This window comes from Pelophylax lessonae (assembly GCF_965119305.1).
Source record: "Pelophylax lessonae genome assembly, chromosome: 11".
Taxonomy (NCBI): domain Eukaryota; kingdom Metazoa; phylum Chordata; class Amphibia; order Anura; family Ranidae; genus Pelophylax; species Pelophylax lessonae.
The window spans coordinates 183,227,354-183,255,162 of record NC_138778.1 but is presented as its reverse complement, the minus strand read 5'-3'; the positions used below and the strand labels follow the sequence as shown (position 1 = coordinate 183,255,162).

General features: G+C 43.6%; 1 protein-coding gene and 1 long non-coding RNA gene across 2 annotated transcripts in view; both read right to left on the bottom strand.

Annotated features, from left to right (window-relative positions):
* LOC309566442 overlaps positions 1-27,809 on the bottom strand; it is a 476,925-nt gene that overhangs the window by 368,913 nt on the left and 80,203 nt on the right. The window lies entirely within an intron of this gene.
* RPRML (reprimo like) lies at positions 2,723-4,127 on the bottom strand. Its single transcript, XM_082272975.1, has one exon. It carries the CDS (start codon positions 3,713-3,715, stop codon positions 3,377-3,379), a length of 339 nt encoding a protein of 112 aa, XP_082129101.1. The 5' UTR covers positions 3,716-4,127; the 3' UTR covers positions 2,723-3,376.

The following is a 27,809-nucleotide window of genomic DNA, read 5'->3' as shown; positions in this document are numbered from 1 at the left end:
CACCAATGTCTACATTTTAACCTTTTCAACACAGAGGGACCCATGAAATAATTTTCTGGTTTTAAGGGAACCCCTGCTAATAATTAATATATCTACAACTCATGATACATTAGTGTTATGATCAGTGGGAGGAATGCTCTGCACACCAGATTTTTTTCGGCCGAAAAGTCGGAGTCGGTTGTCGAAAGCATCATACTAACAAGCCGAAAATCAGCCGATCGGCCGTATCCCGAAAATTCCCGGCCAATAATCGATGCGTGTGTACGAGGCATTAGGCTGGTCTCACACTGATGCTAATTGGATGTAGGTTTGCCCGCATCCAAATCACATGACTGGAGACCGTGACCGGCTCTCAATAGAGCCAGTTCACACATTTCCGGGGTGGCCATGGAGCGCATTGCACAAGGGTCCTGTGTATCTTTGGATCTCTTTCAGGTCTGAATTCAGGCAAAATTTGTGCCTGATTCATCCCTGACATGGAGAACAGGTACGCCCCAGACCCCTGCTGTGAGCCGCGTCTGCACACAGTGTGAACCCAGCCTTACGCTTGTGGTCATTGAGAAGAATTACCCCCTTACAGATAGCTAAAAAGATCACTGACATCTGTGGGAACTTATCTAAGAAGGAGAAACTGTTCATTGCTCAAGGAACCCATAGGAACCTCGGGAGGAAACTTAGACTTCCATGGAACCCTGGTTGGGAAACCCTCGTCTACAGTAACCATTTTCATTGACACACCTATAGGTCTACCTTTATAGCAAAGTAAGTCACAGGTACTTGTAGCCAGAAAACTTTCATTTAAGCGATCCTCAGCTAGCTAATACATAAAGAGTAAAAAAAATGTAAAGTGGGGAAAATTATGCTTTTTTTCCCACCTGCTGTGTTTAATGGTGTACATTACTTATATTAAGCAATATATGGAAGAGTTGCCCCTTGCTTAAAACATTTATACTCCGCTCTGTCTCTCTTTTCCAGGCAATAAATTAATTATGTAAACTCAAAATGTGCAATGATCATGAACTATTTTATATAATATATGTAGTTAATGGTATAGTTCAGTTACTTAGATCTTTAAGTCATGTATATAAAAGTCCAATCCACCCTAAACTGACCTTGCAGGTTTTGAGAGTTGTTTATTTTAGTTGGTTTTATATCTCTCCTAAATTGTATCATTTTTTTATTATAATTATATTATGGAGACTGTAAGCCCCCGTTCACATTAGGTCGCTCCGACTTCGCGTGCACCGCGACTTGCACGGACTTCATAACATGAATGTCTATGCAAGTCGCCTCCAGGTCGCCCCAAAGTAGTACAGGACCCTTTTTCTAAGTGTCGCTCCTATTAGAATCGGCCCTGTACTACTCAATGGACCCGACGGTGCGCGACTTGCTAGGCTGACCAAGTCGCCTGGCAAGTCGTAATAGTGTGAACCGGCTCTAATGGGGAAGATGGTAAATGTAAAAGATGGGCATGAAAAACTCCCCAAAACTCCCAGGTGAACAGGAACAGAGGCAGGATCTCACTGTTTAAGTATCTAAAGCATTTGATTATAAGCTCTTTTGAGCAGGGCCTCTTAACCCTTTTGTATTTTATTGTATTGCAACTGTACTGTCTCCCTTTATATTGTAAAGCGCTGTGTAAATTTTTGGCGCTATATAAATCGTGTATAATAATAAGAAGAACACAAGGGCACACACAGCTCACCAGGCTTCACTTATAACTCGAATATCTCTTTTGAATTGACTGACAAAAGCAAACCAATTCCAGTATAACCTAGCATGCGTTTATTAACAATCTTCTGGGTTTTTTCGTTAATAAGGCAAGATAATTATGATGTGTAAAATATAACACTAAGAAACCAATCAAAAATCAGCTTTGCTAGATATGATTACCTTTAATTGAAATCTTAATGGTTAGATTCCTGTAGTTTGTACATGACTGCTCTTTGTGCTGCCTAATGGAAAGAACTTTAGGGCTGGTTCACACCATGTTTATTGAGCTGCGTTGTTTTGCATAGATCAGCGAAGGCTCAATGCGGGGGCAACTAGAAAATAATTGTTTTCCATGTGACCTGTTCACATCATACATGTGCAGTGGTGTGCGCTGCGAAAAATGCAGCATGTATGTATTTTTATGCAATGGAACTCATCACATCGCAAACTGCTGTGGTGCATGGAGCTGAATAAAGTGTAATTTTGTTACACTTCATTGAAGTTCAAAAGAAAATTAGACAACGCATCACACGACTCCTACATAATGCACGCCAGCGCGAACGCGCTTTAGCGTACAAGCTGGTATGAACAAGCCTAACGCTGGTCAAAAAACAAACATAAAAAAGGAACAGGAAATATCTTGTGGTTTTGTTGTAAATATTCTCCCCCATGTTGAAAAATAAACTAGTAAAAAAATAACCAATAAAGAATTGCTTCCTTTTCTCCTAAGAAAAGTCAACAAGTGTTTCAATAAACATAATTGCCATGACAAATTGTGGTGGTTTGGGGGGTATCTTTACAACAGCAACCAAACCACCTTTAGTTAAAACAGAACAAACCCTTATTAAGAGGGCAGTGCAAGAAAGGATCGCAGTAAGGCAGATCCAAGTAACCCATAGCAACTGTTTTATCAGTATAGTGGCGCAAGAACAGGGACAAATGATCTGATTGGTTACTAAGTAGATTCATGTCACTTTGCACACTGTCATTAAATAAATACCACTGCTCATATATATTTGTGTGTCATTTTATCATCATCAAGAAAAATATACATAATATTAAAAAAAACAGAATTTGTTTGCTATCTTCATTGTGTGAAAATGCAAAAAAGAAAATAAGGAGAATCATGATGTCACCATAGAATTAACATTGACTATGCATACAAAATAAAGCATTCCAAATACAAATCATGCTTGGTCATCCAATAAGTATAGTGCAAAAACAATTTGTCAAACAGGGCTGCAGCCTTGAAAACATGCTTCAATAAATGTTTCCACACAAAAATAAATAGGTGCTAAAGAACCTTTGAGATAAGAAACAGCAGAAGGGTCTGTAGATCATGCAAATCCCAAACCCCATTTTATAAGAAAAGGGAGGAAAGAAATAGAACAGACTGCAACCCATCACTATATAAAGAAATCAGTAACTGACTGCACAGGGATGGGGATGCAGTGCAGACAGGTAACCATCAAAAACAGTTAGCAGCTTTATTTAAAAAGAAAAGAAAAAATACATTCAGTCCAAGTGGGTATTGATTTTGGCACTCCCCATGCACAGCCAAGTCAAGAGAAGATCCATGCAGCGTTTTCTTTGTAGCTTCCATAAAGTCCCAGATATGAAAGCCCACCATGTGGTCTTCAGGAGAGCAAGGACCACCCATCCTTCAGTAGAGCCCCAAGATCACAGCTCCCACGTCCTTAGATGGCCTCCTATCCTTCACCAAGAAGTTAATCATACTTTCAGACCTGATGAGCAAGTTGCAGCCCAGGAAAAAAATCCCAAAGATAACGGTAAGGGAGAGGACACAGAGCACAGCTATTTGCACCACCCTGGTGATGAAGATGCTCCTCTCATCAGGACTGAGGACCAAAGAGCCACCACCATCGCTGGTGATGACAGCCCTGCTCCCATTGCAGCATCCCATCAAGGAGCCAAGACCCTGCGATGAATTGTCGTAAGCTCCTTGGTCCAGCACTGTCTGGTTGAAGAAAGTCCCGTTCATCTCTGTAGGTCAAAGTTAGACAAGTGGTGGCACAGCTGGTTAGGACAATACCCAAAATGTTGGGACCATCTCCAGTGCTTAAGAAGCTGTAGAAGACTTTCTTCTTCTCATACAGGAGGAAGGACCACCTTAGGCGTTCAAAACGTCCTTTGCAAAGTCTTGCTGGTTCTTCTCATCCCCCCTAAACTCCTCTATAGCAATTCGGTCTATTCTGGAGGTGATTGTAAGCTGGATGGTTTTATATACTGCTGGGAGAAACCATTAGCCCAGCAGGCGTGGGGAGGTGCTGATGGACTGAAGTTGACACTTCAATTTTACAAGAAGCTCTTCATGCTTCACAGTCCAGCAAGCTGGCTATGTCCTGGCTTCAGGAGAGGTGGGGGTGATCACAGGGCTCATTTAACCCTTAGCTCACAGGAAAACCTTCAGTAAGCGCTAGCAGTAGCTATCTATATCTAGTATCTATAGCATTACAGCAACAGTCAGTTGCACGCTCTATAGACCGTAGCGCAGTACGCACAGGAACTTTGAAGTCTTGCAGACATCGATGTGTCTTCCATACACTGTGGTGTCATTGTGCAGTGCTGGGGCTTGCTTCTTGCAGAATTCCTCCACTCTACAATCCTACTTTCAGCTTTATTTGACAGATTTCGGATTTCATCCTCGCAGGAATCAATAGGATGGGATGCTGCGCTGTGTAGATGACATTCAGAGGAACACACAGTAATTAACGGGATCTGGCTGAAGGTTCAGCACGTCGGGTTTGTTTTCTGGCTATTTATTCTGTAGAACTAGCAATCAGATCTCAGACCTTTCACAGAGGAGAAAACATTACTCTGTTTGATAACATTGCACTGAAACTCCCTGCTCATTGGCTGCAAGGGATTTTCCTTCATCACATCATTCCCCACATCCTGATCCTTATACAGTAGGCAAGGCCAGCCCTATAATGGGTCCCGCTGGGTCCATTGGACCCAGGCGGAACTTTAACCACTTTACCACCGGAGGATTTTGCTGTCTTACGTCCAGGCCACTTTTTGCGATTCGGCACTGTGCGACTTTAACGGACAATTGCGCGGTCATGTGACGCTGTACCCAAACGAAATTTACGTCCTTTTTTTCCCACGAACAGAGCTTTCTTTTGGTGGTATTTGATCACCTGTGCGATTTTTACTTTTTGCGCTATAAACAAAAAAATAGCGTAAATTTTGAAAAAATAACAATATTTTTCACATTTTTTTATATGAAATTCCCCCCCAAAAAAATGTAAAAATCAAAATTTTTTTTAATTTTTGGCCAATTTGTTTTCTGCTACCTATGTTTGGTAAAAAAAAATCACAATAAGCATATTTTGATTGGTTTGCGCAAAACTTATTGCGTTTACTAACTAAGGGAAAGATTTCTGTCATTTTTTTTAACGAGTAATGGCGGCGATCTGCGATTTTTTTTGCGGGACTGCGATATTGCGGCAGACAGATCGGACCCTTGACTGACATTTTTGACACTTTTGGGGGTACCAGTGACATTACTACAGTAATCAGTGCTATAAATATGCACTGGTACTGTAAAAATGACACTGGCAGGGAAGGGGTTAATTTTATTGGAGAGGGAGGGGTTAATGTATGCCTGGTGCTTACTAACATGTGTGGGGGGAGGTGACTGAGTGACACAGGGACAGATCGCATGTTCAGCTATGCTGAACCCTGCAATCTGTCACTGTCTGTCACTTAGGAGATCCGCCCGCTTTGTTTACACAAGTGGGCGGATTTTCAAACTCAATTCCCCCGACGATCGGGGAAGAGCGGCGGCGATCGCCGCCGCTCCTCCCCTGGCCCGACTCCTGCTGTGAATGAATACAGCGGGAGCGAGCCTCCGGCGGCGCGCAAGCGCCGCCCACAAGGGGAGGAGTCCAGCGACGTAGGTCCACATCGCTGGACGATAACTAACCACTTTGCCGCAGTAGAGCTCGAGTGAGCGGTCGGCAAGTGGTTAAGAGGGGTGGCAAATTGATGCCTAAGATTTTGTTCCAGCAGTTTTGTGTGTCATCAGTTTGCGGCACGTTATGGGCTGCATTTCCCCATCTCATACTTCCGCCCCTAGTGCAAACTGATGAGTATATGAGCAGTGGCGGCCCGTCCATTGGGGCGCAGGGGCCCCCCCTAACCATGCGTCTGGTCCCCTAATGTACATGCAGGGTGCAGGACGCATGAACTCCAATGGGTTTTTTTTTTTTGAAGCACGTGATTAGAGCCAGAGGCTCTAATAGTCTTCAAAAAAAGGTGGGCTCAGGGCGCAGAGCACTGAACTAGCATCATGCCATTGGCCAAGGAGGAGGGAGGAGACGCAGGAGACTGAGGAAAAGCTGCTGTCGCTGCCGCCTGCCTTCCACATTTTCAAGGTGAGTGAGCTGGCAACCGGGGGAGGGGGGGGTATGGTGTGGGGGCTGGTATGGTGTGGTCCTTCTACAGACCCCCCGGTCCATGGAGCACTAGCCGCCACTGAGTATGAGGAGGTGGAGCCTCCCCTAGGGAATGTTTCTTGCGTGATCGTGGTGAGCGCAATGCTACAGACATCAGCGCACTCCATCTCACGCAGGGCAGGCTGGAGCTTCTAGGGCAGTGGCCGTGACAGACACAGGAGTGACAGGAGGACTGAGGACAGACAGTGGGTGTTTGGTGGACTGGTCCGGTGGTGAGTTATGGAAGAAGATAACAGTATACCGAATATTTTCTAAAATTAATAATTAGTAAAGTTATTACTGTTTTTTGTCCCTACACCCCACAAAGCAGCCCCTTAACCCCCCCCCAAAAAGCAGCCCCTGCATGGGGTTGAACATAACGTTATTGCATATAATTTTGCATATAGAGATGGGGCTGTTGCATGTAAATCTGACTTTGGGTCCTTTCACAAGAGCGGTGTGCCTGACGGACTCCGTTTTGCTCAGCGGGGATTGATCCACCGATCCCCACTGAGCAGGCGGATGACAGCTCCATCCCTGCTTATTTTGCAGAGACAGAGCTGTCAGAGCCCCACTCTTCTCTATGGAAGATCGGATGAAAATGGACCGCCTGTGTGTTTTCATCCGATCCTATCTGATCCGATTCTCCAGACGGATGGAAAATAGGGTTTCCATCCGTCTGGATTTCATGGACAGGATCAGATCGGATAGCAGCGGGTGTCAGTGGAGATGTGTCCGCTGACATCGGCTGCTCCATAGGGGTACATGGAGCATCCGATCAGTTCCGCATGAAAAACTGACAGGCGGACCGGATCGGAAAGCCTGTGTGAATGGGACCTTTCTGATAAATTTAATTTTAGTTTTAATTTCCATGATATAAAATAATGGATGTGGGGGCATTTTGGTGGGTGGGATTTTTTTTGGTGGGGGGGTGGCAGCATTTCATTCTTGGACCCAGGCAGCATAATGTCTTGGGCCAGCAATGATAGTAGGTGATCAGTCTGTTTCAGCAACCATCACCGTTGTGATCTTTTCCTATGTGCAATTGTTTGCATCACTTTTGCACATGGCGATACACAGCTCTTACAGATTTGGAGGGAAGAGTGTCAAAGTGAACATGGTTTCACATAATATTTCATCAAAGTAATATTAAAAGTAATTTTTTTTTTGGAGTTAAAATAAAACATTTGTTATTCTTACCTGCTCTGTGCTACAGTATTGCACTGAGCAGTCTCCTACCTCTGCCTGAATTGTCTGTGCCTTCTTCCTCCGAATGCCCCCTTAGCAAGTCATGTGCTATGGGGGCACCTGCAGGCATGCTCACGGTCAGGGCTGTGTGCATCCATAGACCCCCCCGCTCTCTCTTCACAGTTTAGCACACCCCTCATGAGAGCTGCTGAGTTAGAGATCCCCACTACTTTACGGCCAGGTTCAGAGCATTTTCATAATGCACTCAAACACAGAAAATAGTCATTGGCTTGTTTTTTTGTTGTTTTATTTAGGGGTTGATAACTTGGATGAGGTAGGGAATTATGGGATGCCCAACTTGACAATGTCCAGAACAAATAACAAAAGGTGACAACTTACTCCCTATTTACAAAGGTCTTCTCCTTCTTTTCACCTTCACATACTTGGTTCCTATGCAGGGGCGTACCTAATGCACTTGGTACCCGGAGCGGATCCTATATCTGGCACCGCCCCAGGCGGCACACCGCACATCGACATTACGTGTAGCATATCTCCGCACTGTGGTCCAGCTGCAGGTAGAATCCCCCTCCCTCTGCCCCTTGGCCGGCCAGGCCTTTCCTCCTCCTCTGCAAAAATGGCACCCACTGACCCGAGGGTTGTCATCGGGCAGCTGGCGCCAGACAAAAATACATGTAATTGGCAGTGGCACACTTACTATGTGCTACTGCCAGTGGCGTCACAAGGGTTTATGCCATCTGGTGTCACCCCCCCCCCCCCACACCCACACCCAAAAAATGTTTTCCTGTCTTTTGAAATTGCTCCAAAGATGCAGCATGTGGAACTTAACTTTGAGTGCACTTTCAGAAAATGCAAAACGCGCAACCTAATAGAAATCTATAGTAGGACTGCAGCTATAACTGGGTAAAATGTAGGAAGACCCCCTTTACATTACACAGCCCCACACCTCTGTACCTCTTCACATTACACAGCTCTCACACCTCTGGACCCCTTTACATTACACAGACCTGTGGACCCCTTTACATTACACAGCCCCCCCACACCTGTGGACCCCTTTACATTACACAGCCCCCACACCTCTGTACCTTTTCACATTACACAGCCCCCACACCTCTGGACCTCTTTACATTACACAGCCCCCACACCTCTGGACCCCTTTACATTACACAGCCCCCCGCAGACCTGTGGACCCCTTTACATTACACAGCCCCCCCACACCTGTGGACCCCTTTAAATTACATGGACCCCACACATCTTAACCCCTTTACATTACACAGCCCCCCATGCCTCTGTACCCCTTTACACTACACAGACCCCCACCACACACCTCTGAACCTCTTTACATTACACAGCCACACAGCCCCCCACACCTCTTGACCCCTTTACATTACACAGCCCCCCACATCTCTGGACCCCTTTACATTACACAGCACCCCCTCACCTCTGGACCCCTTCACATTACACAGCCCCCCACCCCACTGAACCTCTTCACCTTACACAGCCCCCACCTCTTGACTCCTTTACATTACACAGGTCCCCCCACACACACACACCTCTGGACCCCTGTACATTACGCAGCCCCCCACACATCTGGGCCGCTTTACACCCAGCAGCTGGCAAGCTTCTCTGCTGTTCCATGCTCTGGAATGTGGGCAGGTCCTTTTCTATCCTCCCATACAATGCAGAACTGCTGGTTCTGCCCTGTATGTAACAACATAAGAGGAATGTGATTACCCAGGCAGAAAACTGAAGTCCCTGCAGGGGATCTGTCGCACAGGGAGGAAGAAGACTGCAGGAGCAAGGAATAAGCTAAGGATTTGTATTTATTCCTTTCCACCCCAGCCAAACTAGAATTTAACCTATGTGCTGTGTGAGGGAGACCCCACTGCATCAGTAACTTTTAACAGCAGCCCAGATTGGGGCTTTAACATCAGCCACCATGCGGTGATTGTGCATTACATAACTTTGGTTTTGTAAGTGGTAGCGCAAGCAAATTTCAGGAGTCTCAGAACCTGGCTCTTATCTTGTATCCAAAAATGGAATTTTGTTGCCATGTTAAAAACGATGGCCTGAGAGAACTATTGCTGGTTTCCTTCTAAAGATGTTAGTTGGTTGGAAGTTAGGATGACCTTTTGGTCACTTACCTGGATCAAGCATGCAGAGAATAAAGTCAGAATGAGTTCATAACTCCTAATCCAGATCAGTATTACAGCAATTCAACTGACATAACAGTCAGAGCAATGGGGAGAAATCAGCAGTAACAATATCTATACTTCTCGCAATAAAGGTTGTCTTGTAGACAAGTAAATCCAACCCCAGTTGGACTAAATTAAGTTTGTTAAAGCATTCTGTATCATAATCAAGTGAGGTGTTATTTTATTCTGTTTTTTTTAGCAGAGCTTTTAACGCTTTACATCTCGTTTAGCCTCTTAGTACGACTTATCTCCTCCAGCCTCTTTTAGCCGTATCCTTTCTACTCACTCCTATTAAAGATGCGCATATTCCAGCTTCCAGATAGTGACAACAGTGGACAATGCGCCGCAGCAGGGTGACAATGCAGGGGCATAATTGGTAGTCACACCATAACAGGAAGTTCCTAAGCAAGGATATTCAATGCAAGATCCCCAGACGTTATTTTAAAGAAAGCTGCAGATTTTAAAAAACGGGAAACAACTTTAGAAATTAAATTTACACGTTACAGCTTAAATCAACCTTTTTCAACCAGGATGCCTGGGTGACTTGAGGTTTCTTCAGGGGTGCTTTGGCAAAAAAAAATTGCCCAAAAACTGTATACAAGCCAGCAAGTGGATGAAGCCTGCCTTATAGTAACACAAAGCCACAGGATTTCATTGTGCACCATTACAACCTTCTAGCCACTGGCATCCTAATAACCAATTACATCATCAGCTGATAAGGAGGATGTCGGTCACCTGCACAGTGTCCTTTTTTGGCCCTTCTGTGTCAGCACTGGGATCACATTAGCTGAGTGATGGAAAAAAAATGAATGAGAAGAAAAACTTTGGAATACTAGTGAGTACCAGTTTGCAAAAGTATATTTGCTTTAGAAGAATAAATCACCTCTAATGTTGGGAGACCTACGTGTGTGGATGTTGCTGTATTGTGTAAACTTATAGAATAGTTTTTACATTTTAGAATAGGTTGCCTCAGGAATGTCCATAATTTTAGAGGGTGTCTTGACCGAAAAAAGGTTGAGAAACACTGGCTCATATGACATTTTAGTGATTGGGTTGGATTTAATTTGAGGCAAGGTCCACACTAGTGCAGCTGCCGCATGATCCGATTTTCAGTGCGATTTTGTAGTGCGACATCATGCATTTTTGACATTTTGTTTTCAAGCTTTATACATTTTTTGTAGTGGAAGAAGACTGGATTTTATACACAAAACATACTAAAATGCATGTACATGCCTTTCACATGCATTTTTCTTTTTTTGCAAATATAAATTTTATTGAGAACAACCAAATACAGGCAAAGTAAAACACAGACTGGAGCAGTACAGCAGGTACAGTGCAAAAGAATCAACAGTAGTGAAGGGGGAACTGATCCATAAGTCCATGAAAGGTCATCCGGGATGGCAAAGCAAACTTGAGACCCTCACATGTAACAGCAATCTGTAGCAAACCTCCTCAGGTATAAAAACAAACCCTCCCCGGTGTCCAATTACATGCATTTTTAGTGCATTTCTATTGAAGTCTATGGAGCCAAAATCACACTGCACCAGCACCAGCACCAAAGTAGCACCTGTACCCTTTCCAAAAATGCACTGAAGCTTTGCGCATCATTGTGAACAAGCACCATAGAGAATAATGTAATTTCCATTTCCAGGTGGTGCTTCACAACAACAGCTGCATCAGAAATCACACTAATGTGAATGGGGGGGCTGAAGGTACTGTACATTTTCAATTATTTTTGTTGTTTTAACTAGATATTGGTGTAGTTCTATTCCCTGTGTTTGTTTGCCTTACCTTGTAATGATGGGCTCGCAGGTTGTGGATGCAGTTTGTTGTGTAATGGCTGTCCATATATTCATTCACATAGCTTGTCCCTTTTCACTTTTTTTACTTTTTGTTCCATGTCATAAGGTTGTCCAGTCCATGCCTCTGTGTTGCAGGTCATTCATTAACCTGTGCAGTGCCAAGCCCATGTGGCATGCCTCATGTTTAAACACTCGAGCCCTCACAATCTGTTGAGAAATACAAGCTTTCTACTGCAATGGCAGACGGGGCTTATAGTTTCTTCATTCACAGAACCCCAACACAGCCACACTGATTTTAAATTGTGACAGCGGCTGCAAGGGAGAGAAATCCCCACTCACTGTCACAGGGAAGGGGGGAGTTGGGAAGAGAGGGGGGTCTACGTGAACATGTTACACCCTAAATATGGGTTTGACATGTAACATGTTTAAAAAGTGACTCTATCCTTTAAAGCACACTTTTCTTAAAAAACAGCCCCCCCCCCCCCCCACACACACACACACACACTGATAATAAGGCACATAGAAGCAGTTATTATATGCACCATCACCAATGTTACCTGCCACCATGATCCCTTCTGCAGGATCTACATAAATCCAGGATAAAAAAGTGAAGTCAGCTCTTGCTCACTGTTAGTTAACAACCACAATGGAACCACAATGTGTTCCCCATGACAGAAAGCAACCTGATTTTTAAAATTGGATGAAATATGGATCACAACAGTGGAACAAGAGTATGTAGGATGCATAAAATACAGCCCTGTGTAGACAGATGCAATCCATTATTATGCATGTAGTGCAGCTAAGCAACCATTTGTGTTCCCAGTAGTCAGTAGTACATCTCCTTGCATATTTCTTTTACAAAGTACTTTGTAGCCTAGGATTTAGGAAGATGTAAAAGCCCTGCTTCAGTATATTAACTTTTATATTTTTATACATCACCAACATATTTCATAGCCCTTTATAGCTTGAAAAAAATCACAAAATGAACATAATGTGACATAGTCGTACCTAAGCTGACGATCTAAAGGACAGGGAAGAAGTACGATATGACAAACAAGTGATTTTTTTAGTACTAAGGACTAGCTACATCTAATTATAAAAAACACAATGCTATATTAATGCTGCATGAACCACCAGCTGGATCTTGTGAAGGATAGAAAAAAGTCCTGCTGAGGACAGATGTTGGAGAAAAAGAAAAGTACTGCCTAGAGGAAATATGGTAATCAAGGATAAGAATTAGTAATAAAACACAAGAAAACATGGTAGGTTCAGAATAACTATAGGAAGACACATTGGGATAATTTGGTGGGAGCCTTTGGAGAGGTACGTTTTTATAGACACATGTCAGAGCAGAGGAAAGTCAAATTATTCACAGTGTGTCTCATAGAATATGAAAAATAAATGATAGTGTTTTAGAGACGAAAATGAGAGGTGGCTATAAGGTAGGTTGAACATTGATGTAAAATAGTAGACCACAATTGTGTAATAGAAAGAGGAAGAGACCTAAAATAGACAGCCAGAGCCAAATATAACATCCTCTGGGTCTTAAGCCCCGTACACATGGGCCAAATGCCGGGCAAAATCAGCTGGTTCAAAAAAAAAAAAAAAACTGGCTGACATTCGGTCTCTGTGTTTGGCAGCCAGTCCGACAGAAGCCGTCAGGCAAGCATGCTGGAAAGCCAGCTGACCAGCTCCCGATCAGCGCTCTTAGCCAATGGCTGAGAGCGCTGATCGGAGTGTTCTGGTGAGGGGGGCAGTCCCCCTGTCAGAACTCAATAGCTCAACAGGGGAGATCGCTGTACTAACGTCGGATAGTTAGTACAGCGGCTCCAACCGGAGCTAACCTCCAACCAAAAAATGTATAGTGTGTACCAGGCTTCATACTAGATGTTTGTCATATGAGGGTTTGGATCCCTACCAGTGTCAAGAGACCTGGTCATAGCTCATTTCTAAGTAACTGTCAATTGTCGAGCAATGAGTAAGTGTTTTTACTTAGTAGTTGACTGGGGGAGGTTAAAATTAGTATTACATAGGACCACTTTGGGTATCAAGTCATGTTAAAACAGATCAGTTGTAAAAAAAAAAATGGTTTTGGCTATACATAAGTGTAGGGAGGTGCAGTCTACTTTCTCTACTGCAGGTGGCACTCAACCACAGCAGCATCACAGAGGGAGAGGAAGTTAGGAGGAACATGGTTCCCCTACGGCTTCCTGGGTACCTGGAGAAGCTCTCTGATTGGATGCTGACACCCCAAGTGACACTAAATACTATCTTGGGTCAGGCAGAGTCTATTTAAAACCCTGGCTCCCAGGCTTAGCACGTATTTCATGTGTGGGTAGTGTAGGTTATCCATCTGTCATGGACATTATTAGTAGTAGGAAGATGTTCCAGACAAGTAGGGAAGGAGCAGGGACACACTAACCTTGCTTGAAGCCTCCCCATCTACGAGCAGACCAGCCAGGTCTTATTCCATCCCTCGAGACAGACGCTGCTGGTGCATCCGAGACTTGCTTTTACACTTCGCTGCAACATTCTGTGAGTGTGCCCGGTCAAGTTGACCTTTCACTAGGTAGTTGTAGACTACAACTACAATACAGTTCTGTTACTATATCTGGACTCTGAGGGCCTAATTCACTATAGCACCTATTCGGCAAATGGGTGAATAAATGCTCACAAACGACTAAACTAGTCAGAAACGGAATTCACTATAGCACGCGGTGAATAATTACTCATGAAATCAAATTCACTATAGGTCACATAAATCAGTGACCCTCTAAATCAGTATTCGTGCTAGAAGCAGGTGAATTGCACATGGAAAAAAATGTTTAGAGTTTAATTTCATAGTTTAAATGGTTCCTAAACATGCCGTATATTGTTTGGAGATGAACTTCATTTAAATTTCTTGAAATATTGTTGTGAAAGCAGAAATATGCTTGAAAGTCTGAGAAGAGATAAATTCACCCTGTTTTTAGAACTCAATACTGACACAACTGAGCTTGCCCGGACTAGAAAGCTACTCTCATTTTGTTTTAGCCCTGTGCTTTAGTGAATTCCGAAATCTCTCTCTCTCTCTTTTCATTTGACAACACTGAAGAAATGACACTTTGCTACAATGTAAAGTAGTGAGTGCACAGCTTGTATAACAGTGTAAATTTGCTATCCCCTCAAATAACTCAACACACAGCCATTAATGTCTAAACCGCTGGCAACAAAAGTGAGTACACCCCTAAGTGAAATGTCCAAATTGGGCCCAAATTATCAATATTTTGTGTGGCCACCATTATTTTCCAGCACTGCCTCAACCCTCTTAGGTATGGAGTTCAACTGAGCTTCACAAGTTGCCACTGGAGTCCTCTTCCACTCTTCCATGACGACATCATGGAGCTGGTGGATGTTAGAGAATTGCACTCCTCCACCTTCCATTTGAGGATGCCCCACAGATGCTCAATAGGGTTTAGGTATGGAAACATGCTTGGCCAGTCCATCACCTTTACCCTCAGCTTCTTAAGCAAGGCAGTGGTCATCTTGGAGGTGTGTTTGGGGTCGTTATCATGTTAGAATACTGCCCTGTGGCCTAGACTCCGAAGGGAGGGGATCATACTCTGCTTCAGTATGTCAGAGCACATGTTGGCATTCATGGTTCCCTCAATGAACTGTAGCTCCCCAGTGCAGGCAGTGCTCATGCAGCCCCAGACCATGACACTCCCACCACCATGCTTGACTGTAGGCAAGACACACTTGTCTTTGTACTCCTCACCTGGTTGCTGCCATGCATGCTTGACACCATCTGAACCAAATCAGTTCATCCTGGTCTCATCAGAACACAGGACATGGATCCAATAATCCATGTTCTTAGTCTGCTTGTCTTCAGCAAACTGTTTGTGGGCTTTCTCGTGCATCATCTTTAGAAGGGGCTTCCTTCTGGGATGACAGCCATGTGGACCATTTTGATGCAGTGTGCGGCGTATGGTCTGAGCACAGACAGGCTGACCCCCCACCCCTTTAACCTCTGCAGCAATGCTGGCAGCACTCATAAGTATATTTCCCAAAGACAACCTCTGGATAGGACACGGAGCATGTGCACTTTTTTGGTCGACCATGGCCCCTGTCCTGTTAAACCGCTGTATGGTCTTGGCCACCGTGCTGCAGCTCAGTTTCAGGGTCTTGGCAATCTTCTTATAGCCTAGGCCATCTTTATGTAGAGCAAAAATTCTTTTTTCAGATCCTCATAGAGTTCTTCGCAATGAGGTGCCATGTTGAACTTCCAGTGACCAGTATGAGAGAGTGAGAGCGATAACACCAAATTTACCACACCTGCTGCTCATTCACACCTGAGACCTTGTAACACTAACGTGTCACATGACAGCGGGGAGGGAAAATGGCTAATTGGGCCCAATTTGGACATTTTCAGTTAGGGGTATATTCACTTTTGTTGCCAGCAATTTAGACATAAATGGCTGTGTGTTAAGTTATTTTAAAGGGAAAAGCACATTTATTCTGTTATACAAGCTGTACACTCCCTACTTTACATTGTAGCAAGTGTAATTTCTTCAGTGTTGTCACATGAAAAGATATAATAAAATATTTACAAAAATGTGAGGGGTGTACTCACTTTTGTGAGATACTGTATGTATATATATATATATATATATATATATATATACTGTATATATATATATATATATATGCACACATACACACATCTATTTATCTATCTATAGATTATATATATATATATATATATATATATATAGCAGTATTTCCAGCATAAGTTCTGGATATGGGTCTGCCACGGTTACCGTTAACACCAACAGCACATTTAAGCTTGTTGCCCAAGTGTGAGATCTGAGACAATGAAGTCCGGCATCTTTGGTTTTTAGTTTTATTGTAGGAACTTGGATGGGAGAAGGGAATGAGTGGGAATGAGTAGTTACAGAATCGGGACACTTGAGAAAAAATGTCGTCTAGCGCTGTCTTGGCACCAGCTGAATGCCGACCAACGCTTACTGGCACTTGTAAATCTGACTTGCTGTCTGTGAACTGATGCTTCCTCACAGCTCAAAAGTCCTGTGCACTGCTCCCTGTAGTCTTCTCTGACTGAGGTAGCCACTAGCAATGATGCTGCAACACTTTACACTTCAGGGCCCAACCGCTGGCACCCCCTTTACTCTTCAGGATAATCTCTGGCAACTCCTTTACTATATTCCTGTACCGGCTAGCTAACTCCTGGATCCCTCTGTCTCCGGAGTGGTCCCCTCTGCTAGGCAGACCCCCAGGGGCAGTTTGCAGTACTCACGACTTAGAATGCCTGAAACTCGACCCCAACGCTCCACTGGTCCTCAGCACACCTGGATCCCTCTCTGCAGTTCAGCTCAGCCCTGTGTCCACTCAGGCAAGCCGCCTTGGACATCCGATTCTTCCTGACAGGAGGAGAGACAGCCGTCACTATCTGCCATGTGCTCCCCACAGACTTATACCCCCTCCCAGAATGCAGTGCGACAGAATCTGCCCTTCCAGGATGGATAAAAGCCCTGGTGTGCTATTGGTCAGGTTTCCTCCAGTGCCCAATGAGAGCCATCATTGGGATACAGTGGGGAGACTCCCCAACACAACAGGCACACCTGGGAACACATGCCAGCCTAGCTGAAAACATATCCTTGCTGATAAGCAGACAAAGCCCACTAATGTATATTTTACCTAGCACCTACATTGGAGGGTGCTACATACAGAGGTAGAGATGATAGAGATAGAGATGATAGAGATAGAGATAGCGAGATACTGCTCAAAAAAATTAAAGGGACACTTTTTAATCAGAGTATAGCATCAAGTCATTTAAACTCCTGGGATATTGAGCTGCTCAGTTAAGTAGCAGAGGGGGTTGTTAATCAGATACCTGGACCCCACAGCCTACAGAGGTTGCACAGCCAGTCCAACTCCTCCAGGATGGCACATCAATACATGCCATGGCCAGTAGGTTTGCTGTGTCTTCCAGCACAGTCTCAAGAGCATGGAGGATATTTCAGGAGACAGACAGTTACTCTAGGAGACCTGGACAGAGCGGTAGAAGGTCCTTAACCCATCAAAAGGACTGGTATCTGCTCCTTTGTGCAAGAAGAAACAGGATGAGCACTGCCAGAGCCCTAAAAAATTACCTCCAGCTGGCCACTGGTGTGAATGTCTCAGACTTCATGAGGGTGGCCTGAGGGCCCTACATCCTCTATTGGGTCCTGTGCTCACTGCCCGGCACCATGGAGCTTGATTGGCATTTGCCACTGAACACCAGAATTGGCAGGTCTGCCACTGGCGCCATGTGCTTTTCACAGATGAGAGCAGGTTCACCCTGAGCACATGTGACAGACGTGAAAGGGTCTGGAGAAGCCATGGAGAACATTATGCTACCTGTAACCTCGTTCAGCATGACCAGTTTGGTGGTGGGTCATCGATGGTCTGGAGAGGCATATACATGGAGGGGCGCACAGACCCCTAGAGGCTAGACAATGGCACCCTGACTGCTATTAGGTATTGGGATGAATTCATTGGACCCATTGTCAGACTCTACGCTGGTGCAGTGGGTCCTGAGTTCCTCGTTGTGCGCGACAATGCCCGGCCTGACGAGAGTATGCAGACAGTTCCTGGAGGATGAAGGAATTGATACCATTGAATAGCCCCCGCTCGCCTGAGCTAAAAACAATAGAGCACATTATGTTTCGGTCCATCTGACACCACCAGGTTGCCTCTCAGTCTGTTCAGGAGCTCATTGATGCCCTGGTCCAGATCTGGGAGGAAATACCCCAAGACACCATCCGTCGTCTCATTAAGAGCATGCCCCGACAATATCAGGCATGCATTCAAACACATGGGGGCCATTCAAACTACTGAGTACTATTTTGAGTTGCTGCATTGAAACCTCAGCAAAATGGACTAGCCTGTTGCATCTTTTACTTTGATTTTTGGGGTGTCTTTGAATTCAGCCCTCTGTAGATTGACCATTTTCATTTCCATCAAACTATGTGGCATCCTTTGATTCCTAACACATTACCCAGTCCATATCAGTATAGATATCCAGCATGATATTTTCCCCAATTGAGATCATCTCAATTGTGTGTGATATATATATATATATATATATATATATATATATACATATACACACACACACAGTATCTCACAAAAGTGAGTACACCCTCTCACATTTTTGTAAATATTTTATTAAGAAATGACACTTTGCTACAATGTAAAGTAGTGAGTGTACAGCTTGCATAACAGTGTACATTTTCTGTCCCCTCAAAATAACTCAACACACAGCCACTAATGTCTTAACCGCTGGCAACAAATGTGAGTACACTCCTAAGTGAAAATGTCCAAATTGGGCCCAATTAGCCATTTTCCCTCCCCGGTATCATGTGACTGGTTAGTGTTACACGGTCTCAGGTGTGAATGGGGAGTGGGTGTGTTAAATTTGGTGTTATCGCTCTCACTCTCTCATACGGGTCACTGGTCTCCTACTGGTCACCTCATGGCAAAGAACTCTCTGATGATCTGAAAAAAAGAATGGATGCTCTACATAAAGATGGCCTGGGCTATAAGAAGATTGGCAAGACCCTGAAACTGAGCTGCAGCACGGTGGCCAAAACCATACAGCGGTTTAACAGAACAGGTTCCACTCAGAACAGGCCTTTCTATGGTCGACCAAATAAGTTGAGTGTACGTGCTCAGCTCCATATCCAGAGGTTGTCTTTGGGAAATAGACGCATGAGTGCTGCCATCATTGCTACGGAGGTTGAAGGGGTGGAGGGGGGGTCAGCCTGTCAGTGCTCAGACAATACGCTGCATCAAATTGGTCTGCGTGGCTGTCGTCCCAGAAGGAAGCCTTTTTGAAAGATGATGCACAAGAAAGCCCGCAGTTTTCTGAAGACAAGCAGACTAAGGACATGGATTACTGGAGTCAGCCAGATACCACCTGCAGCTCAAGCCTGGTTTTGACCGGCTTCTCTCACAGAGCCTGGTGTTCACCAGCAGTTTCAGCCTGTTTACCATTTGCGGATCAAGCCTCATCTTGGTTGGCTTTCCTCCGAGAGTCTGACATCACATCGGGCTCTCATCCTGGTGTGAATCCAGTGTGGAGCTGAGGACCAGTCACTGAGACATTGCCACCACATCATACTCCTCCCTCCCTGCTTTCCATGGGCACCTTGTGACTTAGGACTCCCTCTCTGCATTCCCTTCCGTGGACACCTTTCCTTCTCTGCAGCCAGGACCAGAGAGAGGCCACCCACACCGTTGCACTAACCTGGTTGCTGACATGCTCTTCCCAGCGAGCCAGCTGTGAGTCTATTTCACTCCCTTGAGTTCCATACCGCAGGCTTTGGTTTAAGCTTGTTGTTATATACTGTCCGTTGCACACCTTTTATTAAACAATTTTTAAACATTACCAGAGGGTGTTGAATCATCCTTGATTTTGTGTGCTGTTCACCAACCACATCAACCCTTTTTGGTTCATCTAGAGCTACTATGGGATTATTTTTGGTTCTTTTACATATTTTAGCATCCATCCTGGTGCTTTTATCTCATACAGCTGCTTTTTGATTCCCACATGCCATCTGTTTTTTATTATCGAAGGGCGAAGGTCTTGTGATTCTTTTGAGCGCCGGTCTATAATTTTTTGTACTTCTAGGTAAACTATTGAACATGTCAAATTAAGGATTCATTTTCTTTAACACCATTTTCCTTAAACACCATTCTTCTAAATAATTATTTAGAGAAATAAGCATATTGAACACATTTTCGCAATGGCACACAACTGATTGCTCGGGATGGCTCCTGGCCTGGAAATGCATCCTCATGTGTTAGGAAGGGCATTCGGACGCACTTGTGCTGCTCAGAGTTGTCAGCATGTTAACATGGTACAATCACTTTTTTTTTTTAATCATGAGATGTTGCTGATTTGCAAGGTAAGTGTGGGAGATGTCTTGGTGTTCCCAGGGTTTAGGGGGATGTACTGTTGGAATTTTGTGTTTAGTGATCCTCAGAACACACATCACTTTCTGATTCTATGCACAGTAGACTTCCTCCATTTGTATATGTAAATACTGTGTGGAATGTGTGTATGCATTTTAGCAAGTGCTCCACAAACTGTTGGCTAAAATTAAATCCTTTATAGTCCTAATGAAATCTACGCACATGTAACTTAGCTAGCAATTTTCACCACCCCATACATACGTGTCTTGTTTTCGGTTGCCTCATCCTGGTGATGTTCACGTCACCCAATCAAAAGTTCACCATTCACAGAAAATGCCACAGATGAGTCATCTCTGGTTACATTTTACCAGTCTTCACTGACAGCTGATGGTGTCTGCATATTTCTCACTTAAAGGCTAAGTTCACTTTTCATTTTGCTAAATTCCAGCTCCTCTATGTACAATATACAGACTTGTATAAAGTACTCGAAATTTCTACTTGAGTAAAAGTACAAGTGCTCGATCAAAAAGTGACTTGAGTAGAAGTGGAAGTGCTCACAGAAAAAGTTACTTAAGTAGAAGTACTAAAGTATTCAACATTTTTTTTACTTAAGTATTGCAAGTAGTTTTTTCAAAAAATTTGCTACTTAAGTACTAAAAGTAAAAAGTACCAGTAGTTTTGAAAAAAAATTTCTACTCAAGTATTGAAAGTAGAAGTACAAGTACTGTGTTATGTAGTTATTAAAGAAAGAAGTCAAAAGTTTGAACATCATATTGTTTTTTATTATTTCAAATGATTTATTCAAATGATTAACTTGTGTTTGTTAGTAGTTTCTTGATGCACTTTAAGCGCTGTAGCACCATTTATTTGTTTGTTTCATATTTTCTTTTTATTGGAAAGATTTGGTATAGCAGCTTTTATTATACACAGCCTTTATTTTCGTATGCGCTGATTTACAAATGACATTATACACATTTTTTTGAGCTTTATGCAACCTGCCATCTACTGTTCTGGCAGTGGTAATTTTTTTAAAAGTAACGAGTAACTATGCAGCACAAAAAAAAATACTTGAGTAGAAGTATCGAAATCATCGAAAAAATGTAGTGAAGTAAAAGTAGAAGTAGGAGAAAAAAATTCTACTCTAGGAAAGTACAGATACCGCATTTCGGTACTTAAGTACAGTACTTAAGTAGTTCTACTTCGTTACTATACATCTCTGACAATATACCATTAATGTACCTCTGTGGCAAAACAATACATGGTTTCTTAGAGAGAAGAGATAGAATGCCTTGCCTGCGCTTTTGCTATATTTCCTTAGAACGCTTCATCTCTTGCTGGTATGTAGATATTAGACATAGAAGCCAGTAATGCTGGCCATGCACTACTGTATATGAAAAATCGTCCAAACAAATTTTCAAAAAACAAACACTCGGCCCTGAGAGCAGATGATTGTGCCATCATGTAATGAACGATAAATCGTTCAACATAGATGAATCAGTTTTTTCACATATACCTAGTGCAAACAGTTTGGATGAGAAACACATTAATCTTTCAATTTGTTGTTCATTCATCAGAAATTTTCCAAACCTCTCCTTCGTTTTTTTGACTTAAAAACGTCACAACTCATTACCGATTTGTGCCCATTACCTGGCTGAAAAGTGAACGAACTGTCCACATGACCAAATTTTGGCCGATTTTTCATATAGTGTATGGCCACCATAAGACACAGGAAGGAATTCATCAGCTGACCTCATTAGCACACACCTGTGGCTGCCTTCCCTCCTTCCAGCAGATCCCAACCACCCCAGCTAGGTGCACAGTTTTCCAATACAATTAACCACTTTACCACCGGAGGATTTTGCTGTCTTACGTCCAGGCCATTTTTTGCGATTCGGCGCTGTGGACTTTAACTGACAATTGCGCGGTCATGCAACGCCTTACCCAAACGAAATTTACGTCCTTTTTTTCCCACAAACAGAGCTTTCTTTTGGTGGTATTTGATCACCAGTGCGATTTTTACTTTTTGCGCTATAAACAAAAAAAGAGCGTTTTTTTTTAAAAAATAACTATATTTTTAACATTTTTTTATATGAAATTCCCCCCCAAAAAAATGTAAAAATAAAGTTTTTGTTTAAATTTTGGCCAATTTGTTTTCTGCTACCTATGCTTGGAAAAAAAAAATCACAATAAGCGTATTTTGATTGGTTTGCGCAAAAGTTATTGCGTTTACTAACTAAGGGAAAGATTTCTGTCATTTTTGGTGTTTTTTTTTTTAACGCGTAATGGCGGCGATCTGCGATTTTTTTGCGGGACTCCGACATTGCGACGGACAGATCGGACCCTTGACTGACATTTTTGACACTTTTGGGGGTACCAGTGACATTTCTGCAGTAATCAGTGCTATATATATTCACTGTTACTGTAAAAATGACACTGGCAGGGAAGGGGTTAATTTTATTGGAGAGGGAGGGGTTAATGTATGCCTGGTGCTTACTAACGTGTGGGGGGGGGGGGGTGACTGAGTGACACAGGGACAGATCGCAGGTTCAGCTATGCTGAACACTGCAATCTGTCACTCCTTGTCACTTAGGAGATCCGCCCGCTCTGTTTACACAATGAATTCTTGCAACAATAATGTGTTACTGATTATACTATATTCTATTACTCATAGAATCGGTGATACATCCTTGAAAAAGGCCACAGTAGGCCGAAACGCGTCGGATTACCGAGTGGACACCTCCTCTGAACTAGTCCCTGTCACTGATACAAGGAACAGCAGAGCAGGAATGTCCAAAACAAACCAAAAGTCACCTATATTTCACTTGTAAACTCACTCTTCACCCTTCTCTATCACCATCACTCAATGGGCCTTTACCCATTCACCCTTCAAAAGTTTTGTATATATATATAATTTCATTATTAAATCATTATTTTTTACCTACTATCATCTATATCCTTTACTCCTGCCCTTAAAATCCCAAACCTGACCTGAGGCATCAAAAAACTACAACCAATTTCCAGGGATGATGGCAGAAACCACTATAAGATTCCAATAAAAGATCCACAACCCCACCTTTTTGGAGCATTTGGCAGTGACTGTCAGTCTTATGGACACACAGAGTGGGCCTTGGGAGCGAGCATGCATTTGGTGGTGGGGAGGAGCCAGGAGCGCCGGGAGGGGACCTGAGAAGAGGAGGATCGGGCTGCTCTGTGTAAAGCTTTTGCACAGAGCAGGTAAGTATAACAACATGTTTATTGTTTTAATGTTAAAAAAAAAAGAAGCTTTACTATCACTTTAATTATGAAAGCACAACTAACCTGTATCTCCCTCCCTCCTAAAAGGTCCCTTTCACACTTGTGCAAAATGAAAGTTGCACGACTTTGACGCGACTTGAAGCAATGCCTTTGTAATCTGGAGATCTATGGACCTCAAGTTGCATCAAAGTGGGACCAAAGTAGTGCAGGGACTACTTTGAAGTCGATGCGATTTGAAGTCGCACAGATATGAACAGTGCTCAGTGGAAATCATGGGGTACGACTTGCCATGCAACTTTGCAGTCCAAAGTCGCAGGACAAGTCGCACAAGTGTAAAAAGGGGCCTAACATATTTAAAGTATGACTAAGGCCCCTTTTACACTTGTGCAACTTGTCCTGCGACCTGGGACTGCAAAGTCGCATGACAAGTCTTACCCCATGCTTTTCAATGAGTACTGTTCATGTCTGTGCGACTTCAAAGTAGTCTCTGCACTACTTTGGTCCGACTTTGATGCCACTTGAGGTCTATAGACCTCAAGATTACACAGATATTGCTTCAAGTCCAGTCAAAGTCACTGCAAAATTGCGCAACTTTCAGGTCACACAAATGTGAAAGGAGTCTTAAGGCAAAACTTTTTTTTTAGTTTTAAACAGAGTAGAGAGGGATTAGAATACCTGTTAGAACAACAGTTTTTATTGCTGTTTGTGCAGCCATTAGCACGATTCTCTCTATTTCTCCTGCTTACCAGTAGCATTCAAAGTGAAAGTAAAAGAAAATGCCAGATTTTGGGTTGTCCCCAGAAAAGTAATAGAGGGTAAATGGTACACTAAACAAATAACTCCAAATTTGGGGGTCAATGATGAAGTCGGATATGACAAAGCGCGTTGGGGCGTGACCATATGGCGTCCACATCCTTTGAATGTATAGAGCGGTGAGAGCTTCCGGAGGTGATTTAGTCTAGTGTGGAGCCGACTGCAGACCGAAGGCAGCCCCTTCTTCTATATTCAGGATATCAATGTGTGAGCTTTTCAACCTTATAGATTTTTTTGACTGGGTGACTAAAATAATAGACGGTGGAGGTGCAGTAGACATTGCATATCTAGATTTTAGTAAGGCTTTTGACACTGTCCCACATAGAAGACTTATCAATAAACTGCAGTCATTGAGCATGGACTCCCATATTGTTGAGTGGATTAGGCAGTGGCTAAGTGACAGACAACAGAGGGTTGTAGTCAATGGAGAACATTCAGAACAAGGTCACGTTACCAGTGGGGTACCTCAGGGATCTGTACTGGGACCAATTTTGTTTAATATCTTCATAAGTGATATTGCAAAAGGCCTCGATGGTAAGGTTTGTCTTTTTGCTGATGACACAAAGATATGTAACAGGGTTGATGTTCCTGGAGGGAAACACCAAATGGAAAAGTATTTAGGAAAACTAGAAGAATGGTCAGAACTCTGGCAACTGAAATTTAATGTGTATAAGTGCAAGATAATGCACCTGGGGCGTAAAAACCCAAGGGCAGAATATAGAATATTTGACACAGTCCTGACCTCAGTATCTGAGAAAAGGGATTTAGGAGTAATTATTTCAGAAGACTTAAAGGTGGGAAGACAATGTAATAGAGCAGCACGAAATGCCAGCAGAATGCTTGGATGTATAGGGAGAGGTATAAGCAGTAGAAAGAGAGAAGTGCCTTTGCCGCTGTACAGAACACTGGTGAGACCTCACTTGGAGTATTGTGCGCAGTACTGGAGGCCATATCTCCAGAAGGATATAGATACTCTAGAGAGAGTTCAGAGAAGAGCTACTAAACTAGTACATGGATTGCAGGAAAAAACTTACCAGGAAAGGTTAAAGGACCTTAACATGTATAGCTTGGAAGAAAGAAGAGACAGAGGGGATATGATAGAAACTTTTAAATACATAAGGGAATCAACTCGGTAAAGGAGGAGAGCATATTTAAAAGAAGAAAAACTACCACAAGAGGACACAGTTTTAAATTAGAGGGGCAAAGGTTTAAAAGTAATATGAGGAAGTATTACTTTACTGAGAGAGTAGTGGATGCATGGAATAACCTTCCTGCAGAACAAGCTGTACACTCCCTACACTCCCTACTTTACATTGTAGCAAGTGTAATTTCTTCAGTGTTGTCACATGAAAAGATATAATAAAATATTTACAAAAATGTGAGGGGTGTACTCACTTTTGTGAGATACTGTATGTATATATATATATATATATATATATATATATACTGTATATATATATATATATATGCACACATACACACATCTATTTATCTATCTATAGATTATATATATATATATATATATATATATATATAGCAGTATTTCCAGCATAAGTTCTGGATATGGGTCTGCCACGGTTACCGTTAACACCAACAGCACATTTAAGCTTGTTGCCCAAGTGTGAGATCTGAGACAATGAAGTCCGGCATCTTTGGTTTTTAGTTTTATTGTAGGAACTTGGATGGGAGAAGGGAATGAGTGGGAATGAGTAGTTACAGAATCGGGACACTTGAGAAAAAATGTCGTCTAGCGCTGTCTTGGCACCAGCTGAATGCCGACCAACGCTTACTGGCACTTGTAAATCTGACTTGCTGTCTGTGAACTGATGCTTCCTCACAGCTCAAAAGTCCTGTGCACTGCTCCCTGTAGTCTTCTCTGACTGAGGTAGCCACTAGCAATGATGCTGCAACACTTTACACTTCAGGGCCCAACCGCTGGCACCCCCTTTACTCTTCAGGATAATCTCTGGCAACTCCTTTACTATATTCCTGTACCGGCTAGCTAACTCCTGGATCCCTCTGTCTCCGGAGTGGTCCCCTCTGCTAGGCAGACCCCCAGGGGCAGTTTGCAGTACTCACGACTTAGAATGCCTGAAACTCGACCCCAACGCTCCACTGGTCCTCAGCACACCTGGATCCCTCTCTGCAGTTCAGCTCAGCCCTGTGTCCACTCAGGCAAGCCGCCTTGGACATCCGATTCTTCCTGACAGGAGGAGAGACAGCCGTCACTATCTGCCATGTGCTCCCCACAGACTTATACCCCCTCCCAGAATGCAGTGCGACAGAATCTGCCCTTCCAGGATGGATAAAAGCCCTGGTGTGCTATTGGTCAGGTTTCCTCCAGTGCCCAATGAGAGCCATCATTGGGATACAGTGGGGAGACTCCCCAACACAACAGGCACACCTGGGAACACATGCCAGCCTAGCTGAAAACATATCCTTGCTGATAAGCAGACAAAGCCCACTAATGTATATTTTACCTAGCACCTACATTGGAGGGTGCTACATACAGAGGTAGAGATGATAGAGATAGAGATGATAGAGATAGAGATAGCGAGATACTGCTCAAAAAAATTAAAGGGACACTTTTTAATCAGAGTATAGCATCAAGTCATTTAAACTCCTGGGATATTGAGCTGCTCAGTTAAGTAGCAGAGGGGGTTGTTAATCAGATACCTGGACCCCACAGCCTACAGAGGTTGCACAGCCAGTCCAACTCCTCCAGGATGGCACATCAATACATGCCATGGCCAGTAGGTTTGCTGTGTCTTCCAGCACAGTCTCAAGAGCATGGAGGATATTTCAGGAGACAGACAGTTACTCTAGGAGACCTGGACAGAGCGGTAGAAGGTCCTTAACCCATCAAAAGGACTGGTATCTGCTCCTTTGTGCAAGAAGAAACAGGATGAGCACTGCCAGAGCCCTAAAAAATTACCTCCAGCTGGCCACTGGTGTGAATGTCTCAGACTTCATGAGGGTGGCCTGAGGGCCCTACATCCTCTATTGGGTCCTGTGCTCACTGCCCGGCACCATGGAGCTTGATTGGCATTTGCCACTGAACACCAGAATTGGCAGGTCTGCCACTGGCGCCATGTGCTTTTCACAGATGAGAGCAGGTTCACCCTGAGCACATGTGACAGACGTGAAAGGGTCTGGAGAAGCCATGGAGAACATTATGCTACCTGTAACCTCGTTCAGCATGACCAGTTTGGTGGTGGGTCATCGATGGTCTGGAGAGGCATATACATGGAGGGGCGCACAGACCCCTAGAGGCTAGACAATGGCACCCTGACTGCTATTAGGTATTGGGATGAATTCATTGGACCCATTGTCAGACTCTACGCTGGTGCAGTGGGTCCTGAGTTCCTCGTTGTGCGCGACAATGCCCGGCCTGACGAGAGTATGCA

Coding starts and splice junctions, on each gene's coding strand:
- RPRML (XM_082272975.1), bottom strand. CDS start 3,715: ATGAACGGGACTTTCTTCAACCAGACAGTGCTGGACCAAGGAGCTTAC.